Source organism: Gavia stellata, chromosome 21, assembly GCF_030936135.1.
Source record: "Gavia stellata isolate bGavSte3 chromosome 21, bGavSte3.hap2, whole genome shotgun sequence".
In the NCBI taxonomy this organism is placed as follows: domain Eukaryota; kingdom Metazoa; phylum Chordata; class Aves; order Gaviiformes; family Gaviidae; genus Gavia; species Gavia stellata.
In genome coordinates this window covers 13,461,622-13,485,461 of record NC_082614.1, presented here as the reverse complement: position 1 = coordinate 13,485,461, position 23,840 = coordinate 13,461,622, and the positions used below count along the sequence as shown (strand labels likewise).

Genomic DNA, 23,840 nt, shown 5'->3' with positions numbered 1-23,840 from the left:
CTAGTTAGCAGGGAATTAAAGGAAGGTTGCTAGGGCTGTGGTTTCCATGGCTGATGAGAGTCCCAGTGTAGCATTAAGTCAGGACTGAAAAGCTGCAATCAGTACAGTGGTGTAGCTGTTCATGAGTTTCCAGATGCAGTAGGCTCTAAAGCTTCAGTGAGAATGAAGATCAACAATTTGAGACTATGGACAAACAGGTGCATTTTGTGGCAGTAGAAAGAAGGTACCATAGAGCTGGAATATAGTGGTCTGTGACTCTTCAAAGTATTGATGACATTTTATATCACTTAGTCTTTATTTGTTCCTCTTTAACCTTCTGATAAACGGTTGAGTGAAAAGGAGTTGTAGTTAATATTGATAAAATCACATTTTTCACATAGTGTGTGACAACATCAGTCTTTTTTCTCTCTGAACCAATTCATATGCATTTTCTCTCCACGTACACTAGTTTACTTAATTTTCAGGGCCAACATCATGCTTCTGCTTTACCATAAAGGCACAGAACTGGAAATCCAAAAACATAGCCTCTTCCTGGCCAATACTTAATGACTCATTGAGTTTTTTGGGTTTGTTTCTCTGTTTTAAAAATGGAACTAGCTGGATTGTAAATCTGGTTTGCAAAGCATTTAATTGTTGGAGAAGACAAAGAAATAAAGCTCCATTTCTTTAGTTTTCTACTCTGTCTTGCAGATAAATGAAGTAAACGCACAAATGAATCAGCTTATTGAGAAAAGAATGATGAAGTATGAGCCAATTGATAGTAAATTTTCCATGTATCGCCAACAGGTAAGAAGGAACAAAACATTTTTTTAAGCAGAAGCAGTAGAGCAATTTCAATCACTGGTTGTTTTACATACTGATTTTTTTGTTGAATTTATTTAGCATAAATCAGTAGAAATACATGGAGGACAAAAAGAAAATAAATAGCTGTTGAACATATGTACGTTTAGGGCTGAGTCAAACAATTGCTTTCAGTCATGTTACTCAGTTTGTATTGACTGCTGTCCTTAAACTGGGAGGTGTTGCCCTTCAGCTGCATCACAGTAATTCTGGAAGGATCGTTTTGGAGGAGCTGTTTTGGTAAAGCTCCAGCTGTGGACAGATTCTTAAAAGGCAGCACGTGGGCTGACTGCTGCAGTCAGACCTGGATGCAAGGCTTGCTTTCAGTTATAGCCTTGCTTGTGTTTGACCACATGCTATTTTTCCTGTCACACCTATTAAGAAGGTATTCTTTGATTTTTCATCCTGAGGCTGTAAAATAGTCTTTCTATAAAATAGGCTGTCTGGTCTAGACTTAGAAAATTCACAAGTTATAAAAAGGATTTATGAACTCTGAGATTTTCAGAGCTTACACAGAAATGTAAGTGATTTCTTTTCCAGGCAACCTGTACTGCTGCTAATTTTATTGTAGATTTTCATGATGATGCTTATGGCGATGGTTTAAAAAATAAAAAAGGCTTAAGTAAAATGTATCAGTGGGTGGAAAAAATTTGTGATAAAATGTGTACTGCAGTTCAATCACATATGCAATATGAAACACACCATTTTGTTCTGTAAGAGATGCTCTTCTTCCCAAAAGAAAAGCCTGCTACATAATGTGCTGGTACCAATGACCAACTGTCCTGTGATACAATTATGTTCAGGGGAGGAACCACTCCAGGAGTTCAGGTTGCTGCTGTGAGTTGAAAGCATGTTGTGGTCTTTGCTTTGTTCTGCTAGGGACTGGCTTCTGTTTCACAAAATAATCGTGTATATGGTACCACAATTTGTCACTGCATGTATCTCACGAAGCAAAGAGCTGAGATGCTACCCCAGCAGAATTCCATTAGGTATATTTTTAGAAATAAAGCTGGCCCTTTTAACCCAGTCAGTGTGTATTTTGCTGCATTTTTTCTTAAGTTTTCCCTTTCATATGAAGAAACCAACTGTGCCTCCAAATTCTTGTGCATGCATCTAAATTAATGTGTTGTGTTATTTTAAAATACTTTTAAATAGTATACTTTGGCAAGATAAAAATGCTCTCCCCCCCCCCCCCCCCCCCCCCCCGAACTAATGTACACTTATGTTCCCAAATCTGTTAGCTTCTGGTCAAATGTTAGGTACTCTTAACTATTCTGCCTTGTATAAAATATTATTTTTTAAATGCTTTATCTTCTAGACTCAGGAAAAAAAAAAGAGTAATCTGTAATCTACACTATTTCTGTACTGTATTGCTTTATTCACCGTCTTCTAGCTATTTGCCAAGATTTAGTGGCTCAGTTCTGCTGTTAGTATAACATATTTCTGTAGGTTGGAGTAGGTTGGAGTTATAAAAATCTGTATTATGACATTTGTGAAATCTTGGATAATTTACCAGTTAAGCCATGTTGGTGTATCTTACATATGCACAAAAAGGGACTAAGTAGAAGAAATGGAGCAGCTAAAATGCCTACCTTTTTTCTTCAATGAAAATGAAAAAGTGAGGTGAAGAAATGTAAATGTAAAATATATCAACATGAATCTGAGAGAAAAGGATATGCCTGAAATCTCGGCCGTACTGAAGAAAGTTGGCAGTTCAATGAAGTTGTGGTTTAACCCACTGTATCTAACGCGTAATCGATGCTTTCTTCTTTGCAAAGAGACATGCTCGCATTTCCTAATGAAAATCAGTTTCTGACAGTTAAAATGTGGTTTCAGTGGTGCAATGCCTGAAATGTAATGGATTACATTTTACTAATGATTAAACAAGGCAATTTTTACTTTACTTGTCCATACAAATTTTTAATGATCATGCAGGCATCTATAATTTCCCGGAAAAAGGAAGCCAAGGCAGAGGAACTTCAGGCTGCTAAGGAAGAGATGTCCAGCGCTGAAAGGCAGATGCTGCAGAAGACCAACCAGGCCCATGAGTTAGAAGGCTCTGAAGTTCTGAAAGGGGATGAGGTATGCAATATAACAGTGGGTATGAGGAAGAGGAAATTTGTAAGAGATGGATCCATTTTTGTTAACTTGCAATTTCCTTTTAACTTTACATTACCATAACTGCTTCTACAGTATCTTAACCATTTTTATAGTATGGTGTCAAACTACATGGCCTCAGCATTGCAACAGGTTGGCCTCTGTTTTTTTTTAATGCACATTTTTTGTCATCAAATTCCAAAATTAACATATTTGAAGACTTTTTTTTTAATGTGCAGATAGTACAATGCTGTCTGGTGCTTTCAAATGCTTTCCAATATTTATACTGCAGCAGTGCTTCATTTGTAGTTAATTTCACATTATTAATTTCAATTATTCATATTGTACCTAATAGATTGAAAGGTATCTGAGGACTTAATGTTGGGCTATCTTAACATTCCAGAGTCAAAATAATGTCAGTATCTTCGCAATGGTATGATGATAAATAACTAATTATGAAAGTCAACAACACTAATGAAGGGATTAGGAGTTCAAGTGATAAATGATGTAGATTAATTTTATTATTTGATGTGTAATAAAAATCTGCATTACTATCCGTTCTCTAGATGATATGTGAACATAAAGCATAATACCAGCAATTATCAGAAATGCGGTTAGTCCTTTTGTATATATTACCCACAAAAGTTTTTACTTAAATATTTTCCCAGACTCTCCTGAAGTTTATCTGCAATACAGACTTTGACGAGCACAATCAGCACAGCTCAGGCAAAGTTATATTTGAATCTGTACTTATCAAAGCAGCTTTTTCTTCTGCAAAAGTTTGCAAAGAATAAGGCTGCTGCAGCTGGGTGGTGGTTTGTCAGCAAAATGAATTGACTTTTCTTAAGAGAATAATTTTTCTCAATTTGGAAAAAGCCTGCTAAGTCTACTTACAGGCAGAATCACTACAGCAAAGAGTATTTTAGCTGCATCATTCTCCGACTTAATATATTTTTTCATTCCTTCCATATTGTGTTAATTTGCACTGGCATAATTTGTAAAAAGTAACGCCCTTTGCTTTCTTTTTCTTTGTCTGTTTCTGTGCTTTTTTTACATACTACTCAATGCAGGGAACGCCCTTTGTAGAAGGAACTCCCTTCCTGATCCCATAGGACATGCCTGCCCCACAAAAGTCACTTTTCTTTTAAAGGAGTCTTAAAGAGTAAAGCAAATATGGAAACGTGTACATGTACACCCATGCATAAAGGCTTCCTGGGTAATATGGAATCCATGCACATTTCACTTGTGCCTTCTTGCCTTTCTCCTCTTCTGTAAATCAAGATGAAAACTGCAGGTGGAAGCAATGGCACAGAGACTTTGCAAAATTAGGATGTGGATTTCTCTTACCATGACATGCCATACACATTCCATAGGTGTTCCATAGGTAGCAATAATAAGACCACTGCATTAGATTTCTCTCCACTAGAAGGTTTTCAACCCCAGTGGGCATGTTGCTAGAGTCTTTTGACAACTTTTTAAGTAAAAATAAAAACAGAAAGCAGACAATCTGTGTTTCATGACATGTGATGGGAACGAAGTGTTTAATTAATTATCAAGAATGCATTACGAAGACAGCAACATACGTTTTACGTTATCTGCAAACGCACTGTAAGGTAAGAAATAATTCATGTTGTGCCTGTTCATGAGGGCGACAACATACCCTGATCTATAGAAATTCAAGGAGAACAGGGTAGGAGGGAAACCTCATAAGGAAGAACCTCGTAAGAGGCTTAACGAAAAATTCAAGTTAATTGTCTGACACAAGGAAGAGGCTCAAGACAGAAAAAAGACAAGACCTGTTTTGAACATAAGCTGCACTCCTTTTGTTCAAATATGTTCTGCTTTTGACTTTTCAAGTCTTCATTTTGAGGAGTGAAGAATAAATGACTGAACACTTTGGACAAAACCATCAGCTCAAAATAAGAAGTGTTTGTCTTTTCATAAGAAGCATTTGCTGGTTTGTAAAATACTTTCTGCACGTTGGCCAAAGGGATTCAGTATTATACAATCCGTGTCCTGTTCTTGTTCATGACTTCATTAGGTATACTGTAGTGGTACTCATGGGCAGCAGCATAAAGCGGTAAAAAGAGTGTTTCCTGTGGCTAAAAACTAGGAAAGGGTTTGAATTCTTGATGATTTTGATAGCTTCTTTTTCAAAGGTCGCAGTTTTCTCATCTAGAAAATGGAGATAGCGATATTTTAATTCTTTTGTAAATGTCTGCTGCCAAAAAAGCTGCATAGGACCTTGGTACTATAGTCTTAGTATCTCCTTAAAGAACATTGCAAACGCCTGTTACAGAAACAGGCCTGCTTCAGAGTCTAGGTTGTGAGAAGACAAGACTGATAGATGAGACAAATAAATTGTCAGGGAAGAGGTGATGAATCAAAAGTGATGTGAACAGGTTCTCTCATCAGTAAAAGTCTCGGTTCATCACTCACCAGACAACCTTTTGCTATAGATTTGTTTCTGATATGTTACGCTTTTAAATTTGTATTTTCTGGTTCAGTGCTCTGTTACTCCAGCTTTCAGCCAATACCAAAGGAAACCTTGATTAATGTAGTGGTGAGTCACTGTTGCAATACATACGTTCAAAGGGGACAGAAAGAGCTTGTACCTTGAACCTTCACAACCGAGAGATTCCTTATGGTTTCTTGTTGCAGTTGCACAAATTTTACGTTCAGTTCCTCCATTTTCAAAAAGGAAGAAAGAGGGGTTTTTAACAAATAGCTTTGCTGTCTTAAGTTTAAAATGGGCTTTTAATCCCGCCACGTTTAACCTAGCTAAATGCTACAGTTAAAGAATTATTTTTCTCTGATACCCAGTATTTCTCATCTTCTCTTTGTCTCGCTTTGCTTTATCCTCTTATATCATGGCACTCGCAAGACTTGGCAATCGAAGAATCAGTGCCTTCCAAGCTTGTGCTCCCATACCAGTATTTGGATCTCCAGTTGAGGTCTTCTTAGCACTTCATTCACCAAAAGGTCAATCCTGGCTTATGTTTTTAGGTGCTAGTGTTTTGCTTTCTTCTGTAATCATAAAAAGGTATGTTACAGCATTCCACTTGGTTTGAGAGGTTGTACAGCTAGATAGAACTTGGAAGAAACAGCAGGGAATAACCAATTCATTTACATCAAACGCAAAAAAGTAGGAATAAATTATCTGCTTCGGGGATTATGAAATCTTTTTAAGTACTTCAAACAAAGTACAATGAGCATGGGGCAAAGTTGGCAGGCTCCTAGCTGCAGCTGTCAGATCCTGAAAATTAGGGAATCAAATGTTGACACTCAGAAGGCTAGATGGTTCAATTACAAGTGATCCTAGGTAAAGCTGTGATATTTTTAGCTCTTTACACAACGCATTGTACTTTCCAGAGTTCAGCATAGGGCCCCAAGAACCTAGACTTCCCCCAGGTATCAGAATAGAATAGTATCATAGCCGTGCTTAGCTACAGTGGTTGAAATGAATATGGTTTTGAGAATGTGGCATGGAAGGTCCTGTCAGTTTGTTAGCAGGTATGCGAGGTTTTCCTATGCATTTACATAAGGAGTTTAATTTTTTTGCATACAAACACTCATCCATGCCTACTTGCCCCCTGGTAGAACAATATAAAAATGTTTCGATATGTGAACAGAGAAAATGGTCAGTCTTGGACTATAGATCTTGTCACTTTTTCTCTAAAACTGCTGGGTCCATCTGAATCCGCCAGAAACAGTTATCTAGGTCCAAACTAGGTGGATGGATTTTTAGGAGAGTAGCTATGAAGGAGCTCACAACTCGAACATTAAATGGTTTAAGCCAGGACCCAGGATGTATTCTCCTATCAGTTTGCCGTCTTTCTCTCAACTTTTCACTAAGGTTCTAGGTACAGTTATATTCCTGTCTGTCAAAGGCTCCTTACACATGAAAATAGGAGAGTAGCTGGTAGTCGTGAGAACAAAAGCGGCAAATCTGTAGGATTCTTACAGAAGCCAGAAGCTTTTTGCTGTAAGAAGTTAACCGTCATTTAAGCCAAATGTATGCAGTGATTCAGACAAATCTGAACTGAACTGAATGCTCTTTCAGCACCCACTGGCATGAATAAATCATCAGTTTTATTGATCTGTGCATTTTGAGTGATACCTGAAAATGGTTTTTCATTAAAAATATTCTGATTGATCCAAATTATTAGTAATGGCTACTTTAATACTACTTTCCTGACCAGAAGCAAGCACTCCTAGAAGAGATATCCTACTTAATGCTAATGAAGAATTTTCCTGATTGATCTAATGAGCAGGCTGTAGGATACTTTCATTTTAATCGATTGAGGTAATACGGCTTATATCTTTTTAGCAGTTTGTCCTTCTATGTATGAGTTATTAACTATATCCAACAGTGGCTTCACTAGCTTAAATTTAGAGCCTCTTAGGAAAAAATACTGAAAATCTGTCATGATCAGGAACTTTTCCTAACTGAATTTTAATACTTTGGACAGTCTGTATCCCGTTAATTGGTCTAGTTAGGAAATTAAAACATCTGTTCCGCAATTCTTAATAAAAATAGAGATAGCTAAGATTTTCTGCAATTATTGTGCTTATGCAAATAATTTTATTAACAAAACCATTTATTTGGAACCGTGTTTAGATTATGCATTTAGGAAGAAATCTTTTTTTTTTACAGTTAATACTTTATTTTCTGTGGTACTTTTGTATGAAGACTATTTTGATTACTATAACACAATCAAAATGATACAGTAATCCAGAAAATACTATTTTTAAAAATTTGACTCAAAAGTGAGGGATTAATCTGGGATTTGTTCTTTTCTGAAAACAAGCTTATCCATTTTCTCCTTTAATGATAATCTTGGAATAAGAACCTTGTGAAGACTTCACATGGGGCAAATGGTAGTTTTAAGGAGACGAAATGATGGGTTTACGGTGCAAGCATAGGGCTAAGCGTTAGAGGAGCTGGGCTTTGATCCCAATTCAGCAATGCACTGAAGCATGTGGTCAACATGCTTATGTTCTTCCCTGGAGGGGGGTAACCTGCCAGACTCACTCTGGTTCTAGAAAAGCCATTTTAATAGCCATGATTCGATTTTTGTCATATTTAGAATTGTCGTAATACTTAATTACTTCACCAAAGTGTGGTAAGACTTAATCTGGTGATAGCAATCTCTTTCAGATTGTAATAAGTGGAGAAGCATGAAGTACTAGCTTTGCTGGATTCTTTCAGTAAAAATGGAACATAATATGGGAAATCTGCCCAGGGATGCTAGATACCTGCGTGCCGCAGGACTTTATATAAGAGATCAAAGTCCTGTTTTCATTCACTCATTTCACAATCTAGATTCCATGCTTGTTATGTTACAGTCACCCATAAAAATAGCCGAGTGAAGAAGCATAATCTTTTCTTTGCTTTCATTTGGATGGTTTTTATATCTCAGGGGGCTCTGACTCGGCTAGCAAACATGGCTCTCCAGGCTTGTTTACTTTAACTGCTAACTCGGTGCCAGCATTTGGTTCATGTCCAGTCATTTAATCTTTGAAGCTTAAATAACTATTTGTGTTAAGTTGCTTGAGAAAGAAAAGCTTACTAGTGGACATAGCCTTGAATGGTACATCGCTGCGGGCACTGACAGATCCCTGGGAATTCTGTAGGTTGAGCCTGCTGAGTTTCTACCCAGGGAGCAGTTGACCTGGTCTATGGGAAAATGCTGCTGCTCAAAAATGGATTTCTTTTGGTCAGTTCACTTTAAAGTGATGCGGCTAGACAATGTTATTCTTTTGTGAACTATTCAAATTATTTAAAAGACCTTTTACCATGGTAAAATACAATGTTTTATAGCATTTTTAGGGCTTCATTTTTCATCTACATATAGATGGGAGCATGAGATGTATAAAGCTTCAGAAGTAATGCTTCCACAAATGAAAGCACTGGTATTTTACAAGCAGCTTATTTTTAATTTTTGGAAACCTACGGAATGATTCTCAGCTTTTAGGCTGAAGAAACCTCATTTTGCCATCAGATCCCTACAAGCTGCTGATTTAAGTGGAGTCAAATCTAATAACTCCAGCTCTGAATTTGGCCCTGGATCTAAAGAAGCCTTCAGTTAGTGAGATTTTGAGGGGCTAATCTCTGCTGTGTTTGGAGTGGATGAAGTCTTTTGAAAATTCTGCCAAACTATTGATTGATTTTCTACAGATATTATCATTTTGCTACCGTTGTTTATATCTTGCTTTACTTTGTTTGCTGCAATAAAAGCTATGTGAAAGGTTAAGTTTGCTTTTAAAAAGCCAGAGATTGCAATGAAAGATAGACATCCATTTCGTTTGTCAATGTGAGCAACTTGTAGTTCGTTTTGGATGAAATTTTTATTATATAGTCCTAACTTAATCAACTAATAATAGAACATTGGTGGAATCAGTTCTTTAATCAACAAGATCCTTTGACTTCCATTGTAAAATACATTATGCTTTGAATATTGAATATGCAAATGCTCTGCCTCCCACTCAAGCTATTTTCAAGACCTTAAAAGTAGCTATAGAAGTGAAGAGAATAATAGTTTGCTTTTCATCCTGGAATAAACTGACAGAAAATCGTTCACGTTTGATAGCTATATGTGGTCACATATTAAGTAAGTTTAATGCTTTGCATCATTCTTTACTATATTCCACTGGTCAAATGAAATATATTGGGAACTACTGGATCAAGACAGATGACTGTGCTTCCCTTACATTTTCCCCAGTTAGTTGGGAGATTGTATTTATACTTTGATAATCTCTTGAAAATCACAGAAAACTTGGTATTGTCTACGCGATAAAAAAAAGTCTTTTGTATTAACTGAGAGGATATACTTGAATTTCCTATGAAAAATAATTAATTCTGGTAATACTATATTAAGTGTGCCAATAATATAACAAAGACGGTATGACTGTAACAGAGCTGCCTCCGCGGTGCAGTGCTGTGGCTTAGGTGACCTTGTCTATCCTTGTCCTAGGTAGTACGCACAATGTAAAATGGTATCCCAAAGCCACACACAGTCCAATCTGCATAGAGCACATTGAGTAATTTGTGGGTTTGTTCTTTCACCAAAAACGTTTATAGCTTTTGGCTTTAAAAATAGTTCTAGAGCATAGCAAGAGAGAAGCAGCTTTGGCCTAGATATTGCACAGGATGGCAGATGAACAGGGTTGATTTCATTTCGGGCATTTTGCCCAGGACACTTTTTATAGAACATACAGTTACTCTGGGGGCTTTTAGGCTGTGGTCACATTGGTTTTTTGGATTTATTCTTTAGAATGGAGAGGCAGAATTTTGCAAAAAGAAAAATGAATGTCAATTTCAAAATCTAAGTTCTTTTATGTTTGAGTTTTAAACCTGTATCAGAGGGAGTGGGACGCCTATTTTCTCCTTGGGGCTGTCTGGTTTATGCTCACTCTGCACACGCTGAACCCCTCCTCGTCAAGGAACATTCTGAAGCCTGTTCTTACATCATTTACTCTAATAAATTTTATTTGCTTTCCATCTCTGGGTCTGAATGCATTTTTGAGCTGTGACTGGCATTTGCCTCACAGCTCTCATGTAAAATATGAGAATAAGAGCTAAGCCTGTTTGACAGATGGAAAACATTAAGGCAAAGAAAAATATTACATGTTTGTTTCAACACCTGATATTTCGTATGTGTTACAAATTGAGCACACACGGATTCAGATGTAAATTAGCTAAGGCTGTTGATCTGTAAGGATATGTATTATTTTGCTTAGTCTTTAATAAAAATATAAATTCTCCATTACTTTAGATTTTGAGTGAAATATATATTGCATTTCTCTGCCTCTGTGCAAGGACTCCGCTTTTTTTTTCCTGTTTTTAAAAGCTTAACCAGTGATATCATGTAGGTCTGCAGGAGTCAAGGAAAGAGGACAACAAATTTTAACTATTGAGAGCTAGCATTTAAAAAAAAAGATAGTATTTTCCCATGCTCTCTTCTCTGCCAATTTTTCTGCACTTTCTTAGCATGTTTCTTGGTCTGCAGAGCTCTTTGGGGCTACACGCTGCTGATCTGGTGCTCTGTTACAAGTGCAAATTACTATTCCATTAACTTTTTTATTATCCGTGATTCTCACAACATTTTGCAAAGAGTAATTACTTTTCCAACTGTCAAACAGTGGTGAGCAGAACCAAATGATCTCACTACTACAAATGAGTGAGCTGGGACAGAAAGCAATAGAGCTGGTTTTCTTGATCTCACTCAGTGAACAAATGCAGAGCTGAAAATAAATAGACGCTGGGAATCCTGAATTCCAGTCTCTGTTCTAAACACTTAATCTTCAATATGCAGCCTGAGTAGGATAATTACATTTTATATAGCAACAGTCTGTGATAAGGCCCTTTTTTGCTTTAAGTTAAATGATACTTCTATTCTCTCTCATTCCAGTTTAAACACTATGTTAATAAGCTCCGGAGCAAAAACACATTTTATAAAAAGAAGCGACTGGAAATAGCAGAAATTACAGCCGAGTATGGTATCCTCCAGAGGACAGAAGAACTTCTAAAACAGCGCCACGAGGCTATTCAGCAGCAGTTGGTAATACAAGCATTTGCTGCTCCCACGGTCCATCACCCTTCCTTCCCTGATAACAGCTATACAATAAGATGGATGTTGTGTTAGATTCTAATGTATGTCATCCTCAGCTCTCCTGCTGTCATTAGTAAAAGAGTCATTAGGATATAAAACTTATTTTTGCCTGTGACTATGCTAAGCTGCTGTACTTTATGTTCAGCAACTGTTTCTTACAGGCAGTCATGACTGTTCTGCAATTTCTTTTTAGACTGAGGGGCTTGACCCTGCTTTTTAAAGTCAATGGTAAATCTTCACTAACTCCAGTCAGAGCAAGGCTGGATTCTTAAATTAGTTTTTGGTGTCCACATACATAGTAAGAGCTTTGAAAATTATCAACAGCAAGTAGGCTTCAAGTTACTGCTGCAAAATATATAGGAATAGAATTCTAAAAAAGAGCGAGCAGGAAGGAAATGTTCTAACCCCAGAATATTTAGAAGAAAATGCATTTCACAGTAAGTGAAAAATTTAAAACTGGATGAATGCTTTTCTAAGCCAGAACAGCAGGAGAAGGATTTCTGCTGTGCATAACTGTAAGTGTTCAAGGAATATACACGCATCCGAAATGCAAAAAGAGTCCCTTTTTAGTTCACAGAAATCTACTGCTGTAGTATTTTCTTCTAATACCAGTATTTTTGTTATCAGAATATTTTGGTTTTACTTACCTTTTATCTGTTTTATTATAGGTACGTATTTTGCATTTTTAAACATAAAAGTATTTGCCTTATTAAAAGACAATGGAAAGTGTGAAAATACATGGGATAGGCTTTGGAAAGATACTCACGTAGATGCAGTGGATGATGTCCTGCTATTTCAACAGGGCTATTTAACTGTTCAAACTATTTCATTGTTTCATTAAAAATAAAACCAGAACTGCTACCTGGGTAGAAAGAAGCACCTAAGCAGTAGGATCAGAACTTTTTCTCCTGATTGCCACTCAGCCAGAAGGAAGGTGTGTGGATGTGTCTTTTCACTTACGAATGTTTATTTACAGCAGGATAGCTAACGTACACTAGCCATCCCACAGGAAAATCACAGCAGAGACAAAGCACTAGAAGTTTCTCTGTGAAGTGGCTACACGTGGTCAACAGTATATTCTTCAGGTCTGACCTTTTCTAAACTACCGTGTAGTAAAACTCAGAGCTTTGACTTCATAAAGTGCTTACCACCAGATGACTAGTGCACACTTTTTCCCCGTAGAATCAAATGTACATTTTTTAGCCCTGGGCGCAACGCCCTGTCAAACACCACACTGCTGTTAAAGTCTACACAATGCTCCCATTATGGTAGCAGTAGCTAGTAGTGGAGACAAATCTTTTCTTAAACATACGGGTTTTGAGGATAATGGACTTGGAGGTCATAGATACCTGGTGCTTTTAAGAATGAAAGTTTTGCTTTTTAACAGATTTTGGATGCATTAATCAATGCTTAGCTTTCAGATTACAGAAAATACCCTCCTTACATACTTAATGAGCAAGCGTTGCTAACGACCATTACATCAACATAAAATTAAATGTAAAGTTTATGTAATGTAATGCTAGAATTTGGTAAGATGGTATTAGTATTACCATAACGAATACAATACTTACTTAGTTTTGCTTGACAGTTGTTTAAAAAATAATTAGCTGCATCTTCAGATTAAGCATTTGGATTTTACACATTGAACTTCTTCAGAGCCTGACCTAAAGCCCGCTTTACTTTGTGGAAGCTTTCTGTTAATTTCATTGGGCACTGGATGACCAAATAGTGTATTTACAGAAAGTTGTTATTCTCCTACTGTACAGCACTAGATAAAAAGTTAGTTGTTGTGGCAGATAGATTATTAATCCCTTAAAATAAATTGATTGCAGCACTTACTTTTTCCGCTTTCTTACAGTATTTTGGCTCTATGAAGGAATTTGCTATGTCGCTTGATTAATAGACTCACATGCAGCATTTACTTTTTGTGTCTACAGCAAGCTATTGAAGACAAGAAAGGTATTTCTGGATATAGTTACACCCAGGAGGAGCTGGAAAGAGTGTCTGCAGTAAAGAGTGAAATGGATGAAATGAAAGGCCGGACACTAGATAACATGTCTGAAATGGTGATTTTTGTCTTAAACTATTGTATTTCCTGAATATGAATATCTGGGTCCTCAGCATATAAAACCAATATTTTTGTTTGGGTTTTTAATTTTCTTTTAATCTATGTTTATATATTAAAAAAAATTTAAAACAGTATACATCTGCAAAGGTAATCTTGAAAAAGTTTACAAAAATGGGAATTTTTTGTAATGTACAAAGAAGAAATTCAGAATAATAAAAAAAATAAATCCTACAAATAAATTCTACTTCCCTGCCCTTCAGAAACATTAGGGATATCAAGCCTTGTTGTCTTTGGTTTTTGACTTCTTTGTGATTTCAGAAGTGGTTTCATATTTGCACATTATTTGAAAGAGATGAATGGTTTGAATCTTTAACAGAATCTTTTTCTAAAATGTTTGTAAATTACTGGAGTTCAGCATTTGTTAAAAAAATGCTTAATATGCCTAAAGAGCTAAATATCTTGTCTTATTCTCTATAGCCTAATTTTCAATTGCCCGTAGATCTGTCATGTTTTAATTTAACTTACCACATAGCCATAGAAGCAAGACAGAACTTGAATTTCTAATTTGAAAATATTATAAAAGAGCAAAAAGCAAAATAGCATTCTTTGAAATCATTAGGGCACTTTATTTTAAAATTGGTATAATTAAACCAGAATGACTCTCAAATGGAGAGCTGGATCCAATTTGAATTTTCAGTATAAATATTTAAAGCGACTCTGTTTTAGCATTTTCAAACTTTATTTAACCTATGCAGGCATGGTTTTTTGTTTGTTTTTATAAGGATTTCTTCCTTTCTCTCAGTCCACCTCTATGCAACTCCTTCATTTTCCCCTACTCCTTAAGCTCTGTAGGTGTCCGGCACATCGGCTGTCTTCTGGACTTCTCTGTGATGTTCTTGGTTGAAACAATGGGAGCAGAATTTGTCTCATTTGTGGTAATGACCCCACTGCAAGATGGGTTCTTTCCCTTTGTTAATTAGGCCTGAACTTCTATTATATATAGTTCAGGCTTCATTGCACATTTTTTCTCTCCATATTTTGGTTTACCTCTCTTCATTTTCACATTCCTAATTATCTAAATGTACTATTAGTATCATATTGTTAATGTATATTATTTTGTCCCTCTATCAGGTAAAAAAACTGAATACTATGGTGGCAGAGAAGAAGGCAAGCCTAGCTCCTGTTATCAAAGAATTGAGACAGTTGCGTCAAAAGTGCCAGGTTAGTAGAAACACTTCTCTCCTTCTGTGTAAAGTCAGAATCACAAAAAAGTCTAATTTACAGATTTCTGTGGTGCTGTACAAGGACAGAATCAACTCTGAAGGAAAGCTGGAAATAGCAGAATGGGTCAATAGTGATTTGCAACAGGCAACATGTTAAAGACTGGAATTCGTAAAAGCTGACAGTGCAGGCACAAAATCAGGCTGAAAATTTTGTCCTTTACAGCAATTAAAAAAATTACTACACCGGGGAAAATTTAAAAAATCATGGTTGAAAACTCTAGCAAAGTTAGTCGTCAAATTGGTTTTGAGCAACTCAGCACTAATGATCTCAACTAACACTTTCCTTTTTAAATGCATGGCAAATAATGTCTCATCCAAATAGTTGAATACATTGATCTAAGTCCTCTGTTAGTCTGTAGGAACGACAGATTTATCCATTTGTTTTCCAAATTTTATAGAGAGCTGAAAAAAGAGTCATTCAGGTCCACAGCTGCTGTAAGTTGGCTCGTTGCCATAGAAGTAAATAGCGCTATCCATTCATCTATCAACCAAATTTCCAGAAAACTTACTTCTGGTGGTTCTATTAAAAGTGTCAGCAAACGAAATCCAGCTAAGGCGTTTGTTGTGTACAACTAGAAAGCTGGCAAGTATAGTAATCCTTTCTTAAATCTCCATTTTTATGATTATTTTTCCTTTCTTCTTGCAAGTGCTGCCCTATTAACCTACCGCATTAAAGCTATGGATGTGGCTGTAAGGGGGAAGTTTGCCTGCTATGTTGCGGTGTATACAGCTGATCCTCCAGTATGCGAGTGGAGGCTGGTGGCTTCCCCGTGTGTAATAATACCCGTGTGCCTGCTAGGTTTATGTAAGTGCCTGTGAGTGTGCCAATAGCTGGGGTTATGTGTGAGACCAACAAGAACACAGTCTGCCTGAATGTCACGTGTCAGTCAACTGAAGATTTCATTTATGTACCCTTTTGCCCTTTTCACATAAGGAATTAACTCAAGAATGTGATGAAAAAAAAATCCAGTACGACAGTTGTGCAGCAGGGTTAGAGAGCAATCGCTCTACACTGGAACAGGTAAGATGGTGGCTTGTTCATGCATATTAATAAATGCTGTGCAACATGTTATTCACTGTGGTGCAATATTTTCCCTGCCTTCCCTCTGGATATGGAAAGTACGGACCCGCTTCAGGTGGAAGTTAGTTAATGGTGATCCACAACTATGCAAATCATGCCTGAAGCTGCTGAGGACTAGCTACAATCGCACGCATCTCCTGTTCTGAATAGCAACAAATGAACTCAGTGGTACATCAGTCCATCCACCAGCGTCCAGCTTTGATTAGCAAGAACACAGTAAAAGAAGATGCATCTGCCAGGAATCCTGCTGACCTAGATAGTATCTGTTAGGAAAGAATTTGACCATAAAATAAGGATTAATTTATCAAGACAAATCTTTATAGGCATTTAGGAGATTCATTACATTAGCAACCAATCCAATGGATAATTAATGTACTGAAATTGATGGCAAAGATACTTCATTAAATGTGACTGCTTGCGTTCTTGCATACAACAGTTTTTTGAAAATACAACCATATAGGTTGTATATACAACGATATAGGTATGTAGTTTATGCATTGCTTGAACCGTAGCACTTTTAGGAAGGGAGGTACCTAAACCACTGCAATCCTTTAAGGTGGGGACAGACATACCAATATTAATATGTTTATATGAATCTGCTTTATCTGACTAGCTCACCTCCTGTGTATTTTGTCTGGACTTGATTTTTCAAGGCTTTGCCCACATAAGGAATATATTTCAAAATAAAAAAGGGGTACATTTAAAGTGTGCGTGGATATATAGATAATTCTTTGCCTGCACCAAAAATACCTCTGTATGGCTTAATCCAAGCAAAATCAAAGAATCCACAGATGAACCTACTACGAAGTAGACCTTCCATAAAGACTATTTTACAATAGCAATCAAGGCTTTTTTCTTGGCAGACAAATCTTAGTCATTTTCTAACACATGATGACAATCACATCCACTGATTAAGCTGGACGTGACTGCCAGCAAACTCTTGCAGTTGAACAGCAGAGTTCAGTTTTCCAGCTGATGGTCTGAAAACCACGTGGTGACAGAGCTTTGGAGTTGACGACTGCTGTGCAACCCCAAGTACCTGAATTCCATTTGGTTCATTAGGGTTTTCGGTATGGACCATTTAGAGATGGGACTAACCCGCTATCTCCATACTCCTCAATATAATTACTGATTGCTAATTAACATACTGTTAACATGTCTGTAGCTTCTAACATACATTTTGCAAATGTGTTCCAGGAAATGCTTATTCACAGCTGTATTTAGCACTTCAGATGTGCTTAGGAACAAGAGTCTTGGCAGCACTTGTGAAGTGTCTGTTAGAAGTCAGTCATACTAGTAAACACCTATTAAAAATCATTTAGCATCTCGAACTGTGACTGAAAATGCAAATCTAAAAGAAAAATTGATTGTCTTTCACTTTAAAAGAGACTTTTGTAAAGCCCAAATTATATAAACATTTAAGAAATTATCAATTCAGTATTATGCCCGTTTCTATTATGGACTCTCATGGTTTATGTAGCAACACAGGCACCTCCTGTGGACTTTCAGTTACGATGTCCTTTGCAATCTTATTCTTGTACTACAGGAAGTGAAAGGACTTCTTGAGGAGTGTGTTCAGGAAGAAAGCAACTACCGTTATATTAACTGCATGAAAAGGGTAAGATCACAAGAGGGACCAAATTGTTCATTGTGAAATGAAATAGCAATTATAATATATATATTTTTAAAAATTACGTATTTCTTTATAGAATCTAGAAATACAGCTGCAGCGTGCTAAAGAAGAAATGAAGGCATATGTCTCGCCAGACCCACAGGAGAGACGAAAGGCAATTCGGTAAGTATATTAATGTGTTTCCTTTGTGTTAATTTGAAGATATTCATGAGCTGAGGTTGAAGTTAGGAATTTTCTCACTGGCATTTGAACTGGAGGAGTTCACCTGATAAATTTAGAAACACTATAATAATCTAAAAATAAGCGTCTCGAATTCCAGTATATACTGCTGTAAACCTATGAGTTCTCTCAGACATACCAGAAGATTTTCCCTTCCTTCTGGAGATTATAGGCCCCAGAGAGTGGTTTGAACTTGCAGCCCCTGTTGGCACAAGCTCAGAGGAGCTGTGCTTCTGCAAGGTCCTGCAGGAAGTGTGGCTCCACCAGGCATAACGCCTCTGCCAGGCTTCCCCCCGAGACGCCAGCGTGTGGGAATAGAAGGTCTACCACCTCTCAGAGAGCAACCATATGCTGCCCTCAGATTCCGGCCGTTCCTTGCAAATCTTCCACTCTTCTCCCAAGTATAATAGCTATCGCATCACTGGTACAGGAATGGAGGACTGCGTATACTCATCCTCAGTGGATTTTGTTTTGCTCCTATTCGCGGTTCTTACTGGAGGTAGAATGAATACTGTTCTGCACCATCACACTAACCTTCATCTTGACGCTCAATGTAATTTACTCCAATATAAAGACAGTTGCTTCATCCTGTGAGTTTTTTCAGGACCCCTTGCCTTTGCCTGGTAGGGAGAGAAGTGGAAAAGGTTACGAATTGAGCTGATTATTTTTTTGTGTGTGGTTTTCTGTTTTAAATGATGCAGTCCTGCCAAAGATTGAAATGTTTTCTGAGAATGAGATATTTTGGATTAATTATCTGTGCTAAGGCGTCTAAATGTTACCATGTCGCATAGATTTTTTTACACTTTACTGCATACTGAATATTTTTGTAAAAGTATCCTGTTTAAAATATTATATATGTTCAATCTTTTAATACAATAAAAAAAGTTGAAGCAAAATTCAGGCAATAAAGTCAACAAGCTGGGTCAGCCCCATCAAAATTAAACATCAGGAAAATCCAAATCAAAACATTTATAACTTTCATTTGGTAAAAGTGCCAAAATACCTGGGTTTTGTTCTTCATAATTAGTTTTTCAAAATTTCAGAATTTTGCATGAAATAGAAATTCGGTTTCCCAGCTAGTTTTATCTTTGACAAAAAAAATATATTTATAGATCCTGGCTGTCAACAAAATAAACAAGCTTAAATTGTTGTCACTAGTTTTACAAAGTGGCCTTTGGCTTTCTCACCACAGTATTTCTCAGTTCTGAAAATATTTATCAAAACAGTATTTTTTAAATTCATGTTTGCTGGGGTTGATCAAGGGTCTGTTTGTTTAATTTTTTAAGGAATTGAATGAGTGAAAAACACTCTGAAGTTTTGAGAGTAGGATGGGTCTCCCTAAAGGTGTAGTCATTACTGTACCAAGGAATCTCCACAGAGTATATAATTTTTAGTTGAGTGCAGAGGGGGCATCAGCTCTGCCTCGTACTTCTCCATCTCACAGTCAGCATTCCTGCGGTTTGCTTTATTGCTTAGGCTTTAAAAAGCCACAGCAATATAATTCCTTGATGTAAGGCCTTTTCTTAGATTTCTGCACTTGTATTTCAGTGATGGGACAGATTGTTGCTCGAGATCTGTGTAATCTGTCATGTCAGAGCTGTGGTTCATGTACAGTCTTCTCTACAATGTGCCAAAATGCTTCATAAAATTGTCCCATTCACAAAACAATTTAAAAACATGACTGAGTGGCAAAGCGAACATAGAACTGCTTAATTAGATAATTAATAATCATTCTACATTCCATTTGAAAGCTTCAGACCATCCAGCATGCTGATATCACAACAGGAAAAGAGAACCAGTAGTTGTCTGTCACTTCTCAAAGGAGATGGAAGCATAAATTAATTTCCCAAGATATCTGTCCTCTTAGGACTTTTTTACCTTTCAGAATAATTTCTGGACCTTTCTGTTGCAGTGGTGGCAAGAGGGAAGCACCGTTAGTGCAGAGACCTTCTGCAAGGATCTGAAGCATGAAAATGTTTAAACATTATGTAGCAGACAATGTAGGCAAAATAAGAGTAAGAAAAGAATCAAAGGTACTAACGTTAGGGTGGGAGGAGAACAGGACAAGGAGATAGAATGTGAGTGGAGGCTAAGAAGCTTCTTATTCCATCTCACAAAATAATGAAAGGCTGTAGGAAATAAAAGATTTATCTAATGAAAGACGATGAAACAGCAGAATTAAGCAGAAGGATAAAAAGTGGCTGTGAGAAAAATCCTAGTGGTAATGCGAGTACTCATTAGCATGAAAGACAAGACATCTCAGCCAAGCAGCTGAGAGGAAATGCGAGTCAAACAGCAGGCACCATCCTTTTACGGCCTCGCAGGGAAGGGGAGGGTCTGAGTTTATTCACAGATGCTAAGCAAAAAATGCTCCAGCTGAAATACTTGTGAAATGAACAGCCACAATGTGAGTAGTCACACAGACAAGCCATCAAAGCCAAACACTGGACTTAAGCGTGAGTCCAGCTATGTAATTCCAGGTATGGTGAGGAGAATGCGAACGGAGCATTACCACTCTCTCCGCTGTCCCTGTTTCACTTGCTAACCGTGGGCACAGAACCTAGGGAAATTATCTTCTCACAGTGACTATACACATTTTTGACCTTCTGTAAGAGGTCACAGACCCATCGCATTCAAAAGAATTACAACAAAGTACAATGTAGAGATCTTTGCAAAATATAAAATCAGACGATAAAATTTTTTTCTAGACATCCTTTTAGAATGTGAATGTATTTTTCAGCAGGCACTGGAATGTAAACGGAGTAAAAACGAGCCATAAATAGAACAGCACTTTCCTAACAAAGTATTGAACAAAAAATGTCTTAATTCCGACCCTCTTTATTGAATATAAACTCTCTGTTCCGTGGAGTCACTTCTTAGGAATGTGAAAAGTTAATTTTCTTCTCTAAAAATAGAAAGTTGTGGGTTTTTAAATGAAGTTATTAAGTTGCATTCTTTCCAGTCATCATTATAAATAGTAAAGAAAAACTTACTAGGAAAGACATCTAATCTTCTGATGATTACTTTGAAAACTCTACTTAAAGAGTATGTTCTTGAGGCCAAATGTGTGTGAACATATGCTGTGTGCCAGTGGAAATAAGAAGATTCAGTGCGGCTTTCCATCTCTTTGATTTGGTGAGGATTGCTAGGGATCAGCTGTGCAGCGCAGCACAGCACTTGGAGCAGCCTCAAGACGGCTCTCATTTGTTCTGGCTAGAATTGTCCAAGAGTGAGAGATCATAAACTGATCCAGCTTCATTCCTTGCACGTCCGTTCCGCAGGGAGTATGGCAGGCAGGACCAGGTGGCCAGGGGCCCAAGTGCTCCAGTTGAAAGCGTGGAGTACTTAGTAGAAATGGAAGGAATATAAGAAACACAATGCCTTGGTTCTACACGGCTGCTCACCACACTCTAGCAAACCTTCATGCTCTGGTGTCGTGAAGGCCGATAGTTCTTTCCAGAAATTAGGATTTCTCTGTGCGGTGTTCTTCTACCCTGAGCAATTTGGAACGTTCTTTAGATGAGCCGGGTTATTTTGTATTCTGCTAGCAAACTCTCAACCTCTAAGTGTACCTGTTACACATGAAATATAATAATTGATTATTTTTTTTCCAAGCAAATCAGTGGAGAGTTTTTTCATTGTCACATTTTAATAAATTTTAAAATAAGTACATAGTAATGTATCTGAATCCTGCTGTTATGCTTTGCATATTATATTGTCAGGTTTCATGTATCAGGTTTGCATATGTCAGAAAGTGATCCAGCCACTTGTTACAGACAAAGGTGTACAGCCAAGAGTTTTAATAATGAATGTCAACAGTTACGCTTCTAAGCCTATATTTAGGCACCTAAATGTGACGGCTGTTTTCTGAAAGTGAGGAACGCACAGCAGTTCCAATGCAGTCATTGGATTTGTCAAACCTGGGGTGAAATACTATTCCCCTTCATTCCTGTATTTTCCCACTCATTCTAGTGCTGCATTCAGAGCAATCAAGGGCTGTGGATTTGTAAACTCTGATGTCTGTACAATTGAGGCCGCTGTGGCTAACCTCATAATATCACCAGGGTAAATGCATTATTAAAGAGGGATCAAGTATATCTTATCGAAATGATCTTGCTGTTGTCTTCAAGCTGGAAGGAGCAGTAATCATGCCTGCTTCAAGAATGTTAGAGATCTTATCCAATATCACTTTTCCCAACTGCACAACTGAGAGAGTCAGAGATCTGGTCCTTGATGTCAAGGGGTAGGCTGTCCAATGACAAAAAGGTTTCTTCATGCTTCCTCTTCTACCTCATTTGTAAACCTCCCAATACTTACATAATTTTCCATGCTTGCATCATTATTCTGTCCTATTACATAGAACCAAATAAAATCATAATAAAATTATTTTCTATTTCCTTTAGAGAACAGTATACGCGAATGATCCTTGAACAAGAAAACCTTGGGAAGGTAAGAACAAGGTTTTTACCTTGTAAAAACATTGTGCAGTTCATATTTTTGTGGGGCTTATTACCAAAGGCTGTGGTCAGTCTTTTATAAAAAGCATATTGCAGCCTACAAAGAAAATTCCGTTACTGCTGGCATTGGTAACTAATACCCTGAAAAGAGATCATGCTTGCTCTTCAGGGCTTCATTTCCTGCAGAGTATAGCATGAGCCGCTTGTAAAAGATAGTCAAACAGCTTAACGTGACAGCACATTCCCTGAAAACCATTTGGATAAGAAACTGAAACATGGGCATAACAAACTGTGCCAGCTCAAATTTTATGTTGTATATAAAGCAACCTGTTGAAGACAATAAATTTTGAGCCTGTCAGCCTTATCGCTGTTATTAAAGGCCAGGGGATCATCAGCACAGCAGTGTTAAACAAAAGCAGTTGTCCGTTTTTAATCTTGCATGAAGTGCAGATCAGCATGGACGAGGTTAGGCTTACAAATTCACACTACACATCTTTCTTTTATTAGTTTCCTTTTTATGAGTCAGTCTGTGAGTAATTTTTACAGGTTTGGTCTGCCACTGTTAATAATCAGTAGCGGGTTTCATTGTAAAACATTAATTTTGTCTTTATCATATGATGATATGAATCCATTGCAGCTTGCAGCTTGATACTGCAAGAGCTCTGTATGGAAAGGAACTCAGAATTTAAGCATAACTTCTCAAATAGATGAGACTATTATTTAGACAGTTTTAAAACATTGAAATACAAAGCAGGTATCGAAGTGTCCCAGGTGTTAATGCGTTTAGCACTTGCAAGGAGTGTTATCAACTTGAACAAAAGTTAATAGTATTTCAGTTGCTTATAAAAATCTTTGTCATTCCAAGCTGCCTATCTAAGCAATTTTTGTGGCATAGAACTGTTCTAAAAATCTAACATTTTTGTATTTTTAACAGAAATTACGAGAGAAGCAGAAAGTTGTACGGGAAAGTCATGGGCCAAATATGAAGCAAATTAAAATGTGGCAGGATTTTGAGCAGTTAATGGAATGTAAGAGAGAATGTTTTCTGAAACAACAAAATCAAACAGCCATTGGTCAAGTCATTCAGGAAGGAGGTAAAGATAGGCTTGTATTATGAATTCTTCCTTCCTGGTACCAACATGAAGTAGGAAGACAGTGTGTTGGCTTCCTAAAGGTAACCTCTTACTAAGTACTGTTGCTTTCATCATTTCTACAATTTGTTGTACATCATTTGGTTTCGGTGGATAAACAAAGAGAGCAACTAACCACTCTACAAAGCTTTTCCTCCATTGTTTAAGTGACAACATAACGTGGTTAGGAAGATCTGTTATGAGAGCTGCGCTAGGCTGAACCTCATCGTAAATCTTTGGTTTATGAGGCTGGGAATGGCATGCGTCTGCAGAGAGATCAAAGGAAAAGAAACCCTTCTCCAGGGTCACAGAAAACTTACGTAATTGCCCTGCTCTTTATTCTGTATTACTAAGGTTACATTTTTGCAAGGCTCGGGACTCGATATTGTATAATTGTGGCCCTCCTGGCTTGGCCCT

General features: G+C 37.2%; 1 protein-coding gene across 1 annotated transcript in view; it reads left to right on the top strand.

Moving 5' to 3' along the window:
* Positions 1-23,461, top strand: part of IFT81 (intraflagellar transport 81) — a 41,326-nt gene extending 17,865 nt beyond the window's left edge. The window contains exons 9-18 of the mRNA XM_009806862.2: positions 691-786; positions 2,776-2,922; positions 11,352-11,501; positions 13,490-13,618; positions 14,752-14,841; positions 15,838-15,924; positions 17,531-17,602; positions 17,694-17,779; positions 22,240-22,285; positions 23,228-23,461. Coding sequence (XP_009805164.2) covers positions 691-786; positions 2,776-2,922; positions 11,352-11,501; positions 13,490-13,618; positions 14,752-14,841; positions 15,838-15,924; positions 17,531-17,602; positions 17,694-17,779; positions 22,240-22,285; positions 23,228-23,410 — 1,086 coding nt within the window. The 3' untranslated portion in view covers positions 23,411-23,461. The remainder of the gene's footprint in view (positions 1-690; positions 787-2,775; positions 2,923-11,351; positions 11,502-13,489; positions 13,619-14,751; positions 14,842-15,837; positions 15,925-17,530; positions 17,603-17,693; positions 17,780-22,239; positions 22,286-23,227) is intronic.
* The last annotated feature ends 379 nt before the right edge of the window (positions 23,462-23,840 follow it).